General features: G+C 40.7%; 1 protein-coding gene across 1 annotated transcript in view; it reads left to right on the top strand.

The window, feature by feature from the left end:
- Nucleotides 1-746: 746 nt before the first annotated feature.
- Nucleotides 747-11,959, top strand: part of COG7 (component of oligomeric golgi complex 7) — a 51,377-nt gene continuing 40,164 nt past the window's right edge. The window contains exons 1-2 of the mRNA XM_003341651.4: nucleotides 747-1,211; nucleotides 9,186-9,334. Coding sequence (XP_003341699.1) covers nucleotides 1,046-1,211; nucleotides 9,186-9,334 — 315 coding nt within the window. The 5' untranslated portion in view covers nucleotides 747-1,045. The remainder of the gene's footprint in view (nucleotides 1,212-9,185; nucleotides 9,335-11,959) is intronic.

Raw genomic sequence — 11,959 nt, 5'->3', positions numbered from 1 at the left:
AAATAGAAAAAAAGTTAACAACTATATACAAAACAAAACACACATACACGTATATATGTGTGTACTAAATACAAAGTAGTATGGGAGGGAAGGCACTAGCAGATTAGGAGCAACGAGGAAAGCTTTATGCAGATGGTACGCAAGTTACATCTTAAAGGAAGAGGGGGATTCCGAGGTAAAGGTAAATTAGAACTACAATCCGGGCAAAAGGGACTGTCCAGAGCAAAGGCACGAAGACAGGAAATGGAATGATATGAGGAAGGAACATAGAAAGTCAGTTTGGCCGTGTCTCGTGTGCGGAAGTTGGTTATGTTAAATTGGTAATGCTTAATGAGGCCGTGTCCTGCACAGAGTAGGCCCCTTAAGATGAACTAGACTGTACATACAGCAAAGGGGAATATTGGATGCCCACTTCGGGGAATACATACACAGCAGCTTTGCACACACACGCGGACACATAGCCCCCAAATCTTGCATTTGTGGTGAGGCCGCAGAGGACTTGCGCTAAAGGAGCCACAACTCGGACTTTTCAGCTTGTCTCAGTTTTTGGCTGAACTTGGGCCGCAGCCCAGGCTCCCTAGTAAAGTGCCCCTCAGTCCTTAAGCGGAGAAGATCCCAGTATCAGTAGGGAAAGAAAGCTAGTCTTGAGATTTAAAGGAGGGGAAGCGACAATTCATTGCTATGGAAACTGCCAACCACTTCCGGTAAATCTACAGGTAGCATAGTGTTCCTAGTCGATTTCACTATCCGGAGAGTTGGGGAGAGTCTGAGGCTTCTGAGCCTAATAGAACGTACGGGACTCGCCAGCTGCGCCACCGAGAGGAAGTCCCGCCCCCAAGTAGGACGTTTCCGGGAACGCGGACACCCTGTCAGGCCCAGCCCCCTACCTGCTCTAGACGGAATCCCTGCCGGGTATCATCCCAGCCCCTCCCCGAGGACAGTGACAAGCGCTCGAGACTTTGGGCTGACTGGCCTGAGGAGGGGCCGAGGGTCGATGGTTTCTGCGTGCTTGGCAGTCTGGGCCCTGTAGCTCCGGGAAAAGGCGATGGATTTCTCCAAGTTCCTAGCGGATGACTTCGAGGTGAAGGAGTGGATCAATGGGGCCTTCAAGGCGGTCCCCAAGGAAGCCCCTGGGAAGGTGGACGGGCATGCCGCCACCTTGGTGATGAAGCTGCAGCTTTTCATCCAGGAAGTCAACAACGCTGTGGAGGGTAAGCTCCCGGCCTGCCCCCTCTTTCCTTTCCTTCAGGGAGGAGGGGTTAAAGTGACAGCTTCAGGAGACCTCGATCGCGACCTGGGGCTACTTCTAAGGTGTTTGTTCAGGCCGGGAGGAGGGGATGACTTAAGAAAAAAAAAAGTAATTATTGTTAATTTTTCGGTCTCTTTCTGTGTGTTAAGTCAACGTGCACTTATTAAACCACTCCTATGTGTACCAGCCTGGGAATACAAAGAAAGATAGTTCCTGCTCTCCAGGAGCTCACAGTCTGATCCGGGGAGATAGCATGCAATTAACTGCGTACAAATAATATAGGTACAAAATGAATTGGAATTATTCAACACAGAGAAGATAGTAGCATTAATTGGGGATCTAGAAAGGTTTCTTGCAGAAGCCTGGAGGCAGATGTGGGAGAGCATTCCAGGAATGTGGGACAGTCAGTGAAAATATCTAGAATCAAGAGACCAGTCATCATGCTTGAGGAACAGCAAGGAGATCTGTGTTTGTAAGAACTGTGGGATAGTGAGTTAACACATCTGCACATTCAGGATCTGTGATGTGCAGCCCTAGGAATAAGTCTTAGAAAGGTTGAATAATTTGCCAGTGGTCATATTGCTAGTATTAGAGGTAGTTTTGAAACACCCGGAGTTTTTCCTCAGTCCAAGTTCCATGCTTGAGATCAAAAGGAAGTAAACTGAAATAGATTTTTAAAATAGTTTAGTATAGAAACATAAACTCGTACAATTTTTATTACTTGTAATAGATGCCTTTAAAAAAACCCTCTTACCTTCTGTCTTAGAACTAGTATCTGAACTTAGATTTGAACCCAGAACTCCTGTCTCTTAAATCATTGAGCCACTTAGCTGTTACCTGCCTTTTGTTTGAATTGAATGCTAATTTTTCTTCCTTCCCCAGAAAGCCATCTTTCCTAATAAAGATTGAAAAAGCTGCTTTGTAAAAGTAACTGAGAGAGAAAGGAAAAAATATAAAAAGAATAAATATCAGATGTGGTACCCTACTAAATTTAAACCTTCTTTTAGAGATCCTTGGTTGTTCTTTCTCTGGACCTGAGATTTGTAGATAAACCTCTTTTCTTTTATTAAATACACTTATAGACGCTGGAGAGGCAACATAGCAAAGTGAATAGAGATCTAGGAAGGCCTGGGTTCAAGTCCAACCTCTAATTCATACTGACTATGACCCTGGAAAAACCACTTAGTTTTTCAGTGAATGAGGCTACTCTTTTTTTTTTTAAACCCGTACCTTTTGTTTTGGTATTGATAGTAAGTATTGATTTCCTAGGCAAATGAGCAGTAAAGTCTAGACATTTGGAGTCAGATGAAATTGCCCAGGGTTACATTGCTAGGAGGTGTCTGAGGCCAGATTTAAACCTAGGGCGTCCCCTCCCCAGGTCTGATTATATATCCACTGAGCTGTCTAGATGCCTGGAAATGACACATTTTTATCAATACATAATAGCCAGCATCAAATGGATTTTGGGTATGTGGAGTGAATAAAAATAATAACATGAGAGGTGTTGAACCTTGGTATGTAGGAGGGTAGTGGTACCCTTAAAAGTAATAGGGATTTTATAAGAGAAAAGTCTTGGTGGTAAAGATAATGAATTCTGTTGTGAGCATGTTAATTTTGAGTTGACCCTAGGACATCTAGTTCTAGATAGAGAAAATAGAATTGTTGGCGCTCAGGAGAGAAATTTGAACTAGATACATAGATTTCAGAATCCTCTGCATGCAGATGATAATTGAACTGATAGGACATGATGAAATGACTAAGAGAAATTTTTTATTCTAAAAAAGAGAAGAGAATCTAGGAGATACCTTTGATTATTTGTCATGATATAGATTAAGAGCTTTCAGAGGAGACTGAAAAAGAGGACTGTTCAACCAGGTGAGGAAGGGAATCAGGAGTGAGTGGTGTTGCAGAATCCTAGAGAAGGATGTATTTAGGAGGAGAAATTAATCAATAGTGTCAAAGTGTGACGGAAAAATAAAAGATTGAGATTTGAGAAGAGGCCTCAGAGTTTGCAATTAAGAGATCATTGGTAATGTTGGAAAGAACAATTCCAGATGAATGATGGGGTCATAAGTCTGGAGAGAGTTAAGAAAAGTGAGGAGAGAGGAAGAGGAGGCACCTTTGTAGGGACATTTTCAAGGAGTTTAGCTGAGTAGGGGAAGAGAACTGTTGGGGATAGTCAGATTGAGTGAGGGATTTTGAGGATGAAGTAGACCAGTGTATGTTTCTCGGCATCAAAGGACCAAAGGAGCCATCTACAAGTGATAAGTAGAGGCTGAAAATTAGAGAGAGGGAGAACAGGGATGATATTATGGAAATCTACTGAAGGGGATGGGAGGGGATAGAATCAAGGGTGCATGTAGAAGGATTTGCCTTGGAAAGAAGAAAGGCTATTTTCTTCCTTTGAAATAAGATGGAGGAAACGGAAGCAGGGCAGGAAGGGAGAAGATATCTGAGTGATATAGGTAGGAGAGGAGAAGAGGGAATTCTCATGAGTGGCCAACCTTTTTTTCAGTAAAGTATGAAATGGAATCTTCAGCACAAAGGGTGGATGGAGGAGAGGGTGCTTTAGGAATCTTGAGAAGAGATGAGAAAGTTTGGAACAGTTGCTGGGGAAAGTGGGACAGGGAATTGTTGAGTGAAGACTTAAGTCCCAGTTGAGATTAGATAACTTCAATTAGTAATGAACTGGGCATGGTTTTGTAATTGTTTTTCTTGATTTATTTATTTTTAAATACCTGGAATTTTTTACATGTATTATCATGTAAAACATACTTCCATATTGTTCATTTTTATAAATAGAGAGTCTTATAAAACCAAAACTCCCAAACAAAAACCCAAATAAACAAGTGAAAAATTGCATGCTTTCACCTACATTCTAACTCCAACAGTTCTTTCTCTGGAAGTAGGATAGCTGTCTTTTTCATAGTTCCCTCAAAACTGTCCTGTATCATTGTATTTCTAGCTCTACTTAGTAGCCCTTGAATAGTAATGAAGAAGGTATATCATGAGAGTAAAGTTGGGTCTTGGTAAGGTGTGATTGGCAGTAGGACAATGAGAAAAGGGATTGGAAAGTATTCAAGTGTATTATGTAGAGTTAAATTGATTTAGTAAGAAGTCAGGATTGGGAAGGGATGAGAGTTGTAGGGGTGATAGCTTGTGGAAGAACTGAGGAGTAGAGAGAATGGAGTTTATGGTGAGGACAAAAAACAGGATTAAGAATTGTGAGGTGGAGACAGCTGGGTGGATCAGTGGATTGAGAGCCAAGACTAGAGATGGAAGGACCTGGGTTCAAATTTGTCCTCAGATACTTCCTAGCTGTGTGACCCTGGGCAAGTCACTTAACTCCCATTGCCTAGCCCTTACTGCTCTTCTGCCTTGGAACCAATACACAGTATTAATTCTAAAAAGGAAAGTAAGGGTTTAAAAAGAAAAAGAGAGTTGTGAGGCATAGGGAAAAGTGAAACAATAAAGGTAGCTAATAGCATTTATATAAAGCTTTTAGATTTGCAAAGCACTTTGTACATACTAACTCATTTGATCTTCATGAGAGCCTTGTAAGGTAGCTGCTATTATTATACCCATTTCACAGATAAGTTGCTGAGGCACAGAGATCTCATTTAACTGAGGAATTGAGTGACTTGCCCAGGATCAAAGAACTAGGGAGTATCTGAGGTGGAATCTGAACTCAGGACTTAATTGACTATCCACTGTAGTGCCTTGCTGCTTTTAATAAAATATTATGATCTGATAAAAGGATTTTGATGTTTTTGAACCTAGAAGTGAACCACTTGTGAGTAATGGTAAGATCAAAAGAGCAGGACCATCTCTATGTTCAGCTGAAGTGGAATGGAGATGAAGATCAAGGGAATTCAGTAGCCTAAAGAGCTGGGGAGTTTATGGGACTTGAGGTATGCTATGATATTTGAGGGAGTATCAGTATGTGCATTGAAGTCCTCAGGCACAAAGGCAGGAGCTGTGGAATGAAAGGCTATGAGGCAGGTACTGAACCCAATGAGAAGCAATATCTTGGGCGTCATAAATAACAATAGATCAACGATCCGAATTGAATGATAGATTTGGATGGCATGAACCTCAAGGAGGAGAGGTTTTTGAGTAGTGATAGCATTAGAGGGAGAGTCTAAATAGCATGTGGGGCAAAGAGTAGACTGATTTCCCTGCCTTCACCAGTGATTCCTCAGGGGCGTGAGAGACAGTGTAACCACTATTAATTAGAAAAGCAGGTGAAGGAGGCTGTGGGCATCAGGAGTGCCAGAAGATGGAGGGATCAGGAAAAGAAGAGAGGTAAAAGGAAAGAGGAGTTTGGCATTTGGGGTACGGCAGAAGAGCCTACCGGCAGATTTGGAGCAGGGCACTGGCCAGGTAGAATGGCCAGGTCAGGGGAGTAAGAGGTTGGGTGGTTGCGGATGATTGTGGGTGTTCAGATTTACTGAGATGAGGAGAGTACAGAGGGTGGGAGCAGCTAACCACTGATGAATGTGTCCGGGCAGAGTACCAGTGGCTGGATTGAAGTCTTCTGGTTTGTAAGTTCTTTCCTCAAGGACTTGGCTGAAGAAGTCCCTGAGAACCAAGATGGAGGCTGGGATGTGAATGGCAGGGTCTCATCTTGGGACTGCCTGCCTGGAGAAGTCCCTGAGCACCAAGACAGAAGCCTAGAAAGCAAGTGTGAGTGGCAGCATCTTGTTTGTAGGTAGTTTTCCAAACTCAGATGGAAACGCCCCTGAGGTTCAAGAAAGCAACTGTGTCAGGGTCTTGTTCCTGGGTACTGTCTGAGCCTGGATAGGGATGGTCACATCTAATCCCATCTTATTAAGAACTTACGGATTTTGTTAGGACTTTTCCAAGTGGTCTGAGGAGCGCCGGATGTTTCAGAACTTTGTTGTTTGGTTCAGTTATTTTTCAGTCATGTCTGACTCTTCATAACCCCATTTGGGTTTTCTTGGGGAAGATCCCGGAATGGTTTGCCATTTCCTCCTCCAGCTTGTTTAACAGATGAAGAAACGGAGGCAAACATCATTAAGTGTCTTGCCCAGTCACACAGCTAGTGTCTGCGACCAGAACTGAACCCAAGAGGAGTCTTCCTGATTGTAAGCCCTGGCCTTATCCATGGCGCCACCTAGCCGTCCCATTTCAGAACTAACCTCTCCTTGGTCCTGGAAGCTATTGCTTTGTGAATGCAACCCAAGATGATACTAGCTTTATCATCTGCCTTATCAAACTTTTAACTCATTGAGCTTGAAATCTAGTAAGACAACTTCCAGACATAGCAGTAGTGAAATGAATAATCGAGGACTGGGCCTGCAGTCAGGAAAACCTGGGTTCACATCTGGCCTCAGACACTTTGTGACCTTGGGCCAGTCATCTAACTTCTTTTTGTTTCAGTTTTCTCATGTACTAAATGGAGATAATTGTAGCATTTACCACCCAGGGTTATTGTGAGGATCAAATGAGATAATATTTGTAAAGGTTTAGCACAGTGCCTGATCCATAGTAAGCATAATATAGATGATAACTATTATTATTTTAAAATTCTGACAAAATATCTCCCTTCAAGTTCTTATTGAAGCTCTTTAGGGGAAGGGTCAGTTCTTATTAAAGAGAGAACCTGGGGCAGCTGGGTGGTTCAGTGATTTCAGAGCTAGACCTAGAGATGGGAAGTCCTAGGTTCAAACCTGACCTCGGACATTTACTAGCTATGTGACCCTGGGCAAGTCACTTAACCCCCATGGCCTAGCTCTTACTGCTTTTCTGCCTTAGAACCAATATTGATTCTAAGACAGAAGGTACAGGTTTAAAGAAAAAAAAAAGTGGGAGCCAACTCACAAGGCAGCTCATTTCATTCCATAATAGCTTTGATTGTTAGGAACATTTTCTTTAATTTAATTCTCTGAAACTTCTGCCAGATTTGAACGGAGGTTTCCTGTACTTCAGACCTGAAGCTGTAGCCACTGTGCTACCTAGCTATCTCTATACCAGTTATCTTTTACTCTAGTCCAGGCTACACTTTGAAGGTCCTTTAAGGGGCCTGTAGCCTTGAGAAAGTGAGCCACTAAATCATTTACATAAGAATCCTGGTGGCTATGTATTGACTTAGAAAACCATATGTTTATTATATATATAAGGTCTATACATCAGCACACTAAAGTTAGGAACTACATTTTAATCTGATTCGTGTGGCATGGGAGTTTTGCATCTCTGGCCTAGACTTATTAAATATCAGGACTACCATTCTCAAATCGTCTTGATAACTGGGTAGAGAATGTATTAGAGAGAAGAGAGCTGAGATGGAGACCAGTTAAGAAGCTACTGTATTAGGCCAAATGAGAGGCAAAGAAAGCCTGAACTGAGATGATGGTAGCTGAGTGAGAACAGAGGAGGCATGTGCCAGAGATGTTTTGGAAGTAGAAATGATGACACTTAGCAAACTGGTTGGATGCTGGCGGTATTCTCACACAGTTAGCATGTAGTACTGGTGTGAATTTATAAGTTAGGGCCCGGGGTCTGAAAACAAGTGATGAGAAATCAATGAATTAAAGTGGGAGGGGAACATAGCCAATCATGGGGCTTATCTCCTACCTCCCTTTGTCTCCCAATACTCCCCAACTTTGCCTCTTCCCTCCATAGTGCAAGTTCTCAACCTCCCCATTTCTGTATCGGAGTCTAGCTGAAGTGCTACCTGGGCATTATCAGCAGCTCCTACACAGATGCCATTGGGAAAAATTCCTTCCTCACCACATCTGCTCCCAACATTACCTCATGGTTAGAGTCAGGATACTTCAGAGGGCAGTGATTGCTAATATAAAAGATGTACACATCTAACTATGCCATTCTTCTGTTCCTAAGCTTTAGTAGCTTCCTGTTGATATTTTTTTTATCTTCATCTTTTTATAATGTTTCTTTTTTGTTTTATAACGTACATAATTATTAGTACAGTAGTAAACAATTTATATACAAACAAATATGCACACTGGAGGTGTGTGTTCAAGAATGTTTTACTAAGGGAGGTACACAATCAAAAAACTTTGGAAACCATTTAGTCTAGACCAGAAGTTCTTAAGCTGGGGTTGGTAAGCTTGTTTAAAAAAATATTTCAATAACAATATTTCAAAAAAATTATTTTGAAATCCTGCATATTTTATTTTATGCATCTAAAAACATTATTATGAGAAGGGGTCCATAGGCTTCATCAGACTGTCAAAAGGGTCTATGTCAAAAAAGGTTAAGAACTCCAGATAGACTGTTGCAGTTCTAAATGAATATTTTTAAAAGAGCCATTTTTTAGTAGAATCACTCATCCACTTGCTTCTGAATACATTTTCAACCTTTCAAAATAAAAATTTAAAAGCTGAAGTCTTATGAAGTATAAGTATAAGTTATTGTTTTTCTTAAGTTTCATTTGCCACTATCTTCCTTCTAAATTCTGAGCATGCATTCTTTAAAAAATTTTTCTTGAGTTCCAAATTCTTTCTTTCCTGCCCCTCCCTGACCTACTGAGGAGGCAAGCAAAAATAATATGTTATCAGTTATATACATATATATGTGGGAGTGTGAATTCATGCAAAATATTTCTGTATTAGCCATATTGTAAGAAAAAGAAAGTGAGAAAATTATACTTTATTTTGTACTCAGAGTTCATCAGTTCTCTTTTGATGTGGATTGCATTTTTTCCTATGAGTCCTTTAGAATTATCTGGGATCATTTTATTGATCAGAGCAGTCTTGATGTTAGCATAGTTATATTAGCTGAGTAGATATTGCAAATAATAAAACATTTTAACTTGGTTAGCAAGTATTCTGTCTCATTTCCTAGTGTTTAGCAAAAGATTCTCATCTGCCTTTTGGGTTCTTGATTTATATTCACTTGTAGTGGCTAGTTTTTATTTACTTCTATATTACTGTTTTGTTTCTTTCTACAGAAACCAGTCACCAGGCCCTCCAGAATATGCCCAAAGTTCTTCGAGATGTGGAAGCCCTTAAACAGGAGGCATCTTTCCTGAAGGAACAAATGATTCTTGTCAAGGAAGATATTAAAAAATTTGAACAGGACACAGCTCAGTCAATGCAGGTATTCTTAGACTTATAGAAATAATTAAACATAAGAGCTAGAAGGAACCTTAGAAAATAGTCCAATCCCTTTATTTTACAACTGAGGAAACCCAAACCTCAGAGAGATGAACTAATTTCCCTAAGGTCACACACATTTATCAGATTTAGGACCAGAACCAATCTCTCCTGAATCCCAGGCTATTTTTCTTTCCACTCTGTCTTCCTTTGAAAAATCTTAAAATACTATTAAAAGGCAGAGAGAGAGAGAGAGATGATATTTCTCTTCAGTAGGATGAAAGTATTGTTTTCCAGCTTTGAAAAAGAATGTATTGTTATGTTTTGTCTATGATGCTAATGAATTCTGGTATTTTGATTCTTTGGATAAGTGTCAGTTTAAGGCTACTCATTTCCTTATATTAGGTACAACAACTAGGCATAGCAAATAGGATAACAGACAGAATGCTGAATGCATAATCAGGAGATACAGGTTAGAATTCTGCCTTAAGGGGGCAGCAGGGTAGCTCAGTGGATTGAGAGCCAGGCCTAGAGATGAGATGGGAGGTCCTGGGTTCAAATCTAGCCTCAGATACTTCCCAGCTGTGAGACCCTGGGCAAGTCACTTGACCCCCATTGCCTACCCCTTACCACTCTTCTGCCTTGGAACTAAAGCACAGTATTGATTCTAAGACGAAAGGTAAGGGTTTAAGAAAAAAAAAAGAATTCTGCCTTAAGTCTTTGGTAGTTGTGTTCCCAAGAGCAAATCATTTCATCTCTCTTTTATCTTTGTTTTATCTTATTTCATTTTATTATTTATTTATCATTTTAATTAATTAATTTAGGGTATTTTCCATGGTTACATGATTCATGTTCTTTCCCTCCCCTCTTCCATCCCTGCTCCCAGAGCCAATAAGTAGTTCCACTTAGGTTTTACATGTATCATTGTTCAAAACCTTTTTCCATATTATTACTATTTTCAATAGAGTGATCATTTAAAGTCAACATCCCCGATCATATACCCAGAGAACCATGTGATCAATCATGTGTTTTTCTTCTGCATTTCTACTCCCATAGTTCTTTCTCTGGATGTGGATGGATATTCTTTCTCATAAGTCCCTCAGATATCTTTGTTTAAAAAAAAAACAACAAAACTCTTACCTTCCATCTTAGAATCAATTCTGTGTATTAGATAGAGGAAGAAGAGTAGTAAGGACTAGGTAATGGGGATTAATTGACTCGCTGGGGTTGACACAGCTAGGAAGTGTCTGAGGCCAGATTTGAACCCAGGATCTACTGTCTCTGGGCCTGGGTTTCAATCCACTGAGCCACCCAGCTGCTCTCTCTCCTTTATCTTTAAAAGAGGGATAATGATGGGGCAGCTGGGTGGCTCAGTGGATAGGGTAGGTGACATCATGGGGGTGAGGATAATATGATTGGTTACATAGATGAGGTATAGGGGACAATATGATTGCTTAGAAGTTGAAATTTAGGGACTAGCAATTGCCCTGTCTTTTCCTCCTATGACTAAGAAGTGTTTATTGTTTGAATCCACCTGTATGGTCAAAGATAGAGACCCAGATTTCTTTGGACAGCAAACCAGACATCCTTACAGGACAGCTTTGTGGCATAAAGACTCCCTGGTTTTTACCCTCATTTCCCAAGGAAAACAGATTTTCTTGTGACAAGAATAGAACTTATAATTGGCAGGAGAACTGGAATTTTAAACTTAACTCCTTACAGATCTGCTGAATTCCTGAACTAAAAGTTCAGCGACAGAGAGCCAGCATTCAAAAAGTTACAGGACAAAATCAATGAGTAGTAAGATCAATAAAAAATGATACAGAATCAATTTTAATTTTCTCACCTTTGTTTCCATAGCAGTATTCTTACTTGATTCTCCTTCAGCTGTCTGACTTTTTCTCTTCTTTTGTATGTTCTTAGTGAACTTATCTGCTCCAATGTGTTCAGTTATTATCTTTATGCAGTTAGTTACCAGATCTGTATATCCAACTCTCATCTTTTGCTCCTGAATTCTAGCCCTGCATTATAAAGTGCTTTTTGAAGAGTCCATTTCTTTTCTAGACTTCTCTGTTTTTGTACCACCATCCTTTAATTCTCCCAGATTTATAGCCTTGGAATCATCCTTGACTTCCCCTTGCCCATTCATTTGGTAAAACTTGTCATTTCTATGTCTACAACATAGCTCTCATGGTACTGAAGGAGAGACAGGAGGCAGCATATCCCTGGTGAATCATCCCTGCTGCCATTTTGACCATCTCTCCACCACAATGGAATCATCTTAGGACCTTGCACCCAAAGGCATTGATAGGGGGCAGCTGGATGGCTTAGTGGGTTCAGAACCAGGCCTAGAGAAGGGAGGTCCTGGGTTCAGATATGACCTTAGACACTTCCTAGCTGTGTGACCCTGGGCAAGTCATTGCCTAGCCCTTACTGCTCTCCTGCCTTGGACCAATACCCAGTATTGATTTTAAGACAGAAGGTAAAAAACAAACAAACAAAAAAAGCCCCAAATGTAACCTCCTGCAGTTACATATTAATTTTTTCATGGCTGAGAAGGAGATTGGAAACTGAGGGAAAATGGACAGAGGAGAGAAAGAGATTGAGAGAGAGAGAGAGAGAGAGAGAG

This window comes from Monodelphis domestica, chromosome 7 (genome assembly GCF_027887165.1).
Source record: "Monodelphis domestica isolate mMonDom1 chromosome 7, mMonDom1.pri, whole genome shotgun sequence".
NCBI lineage: Eukaryota > Metazoa > Chordata > Mammalia > Didelphimorphia > Didelphidae > Monodelphis > Monodelphis domestica.
Note: the sequence above shows the minus strand (reverse complement) of the source record. Positions and strands in the feature narration are given on the sequence as shown.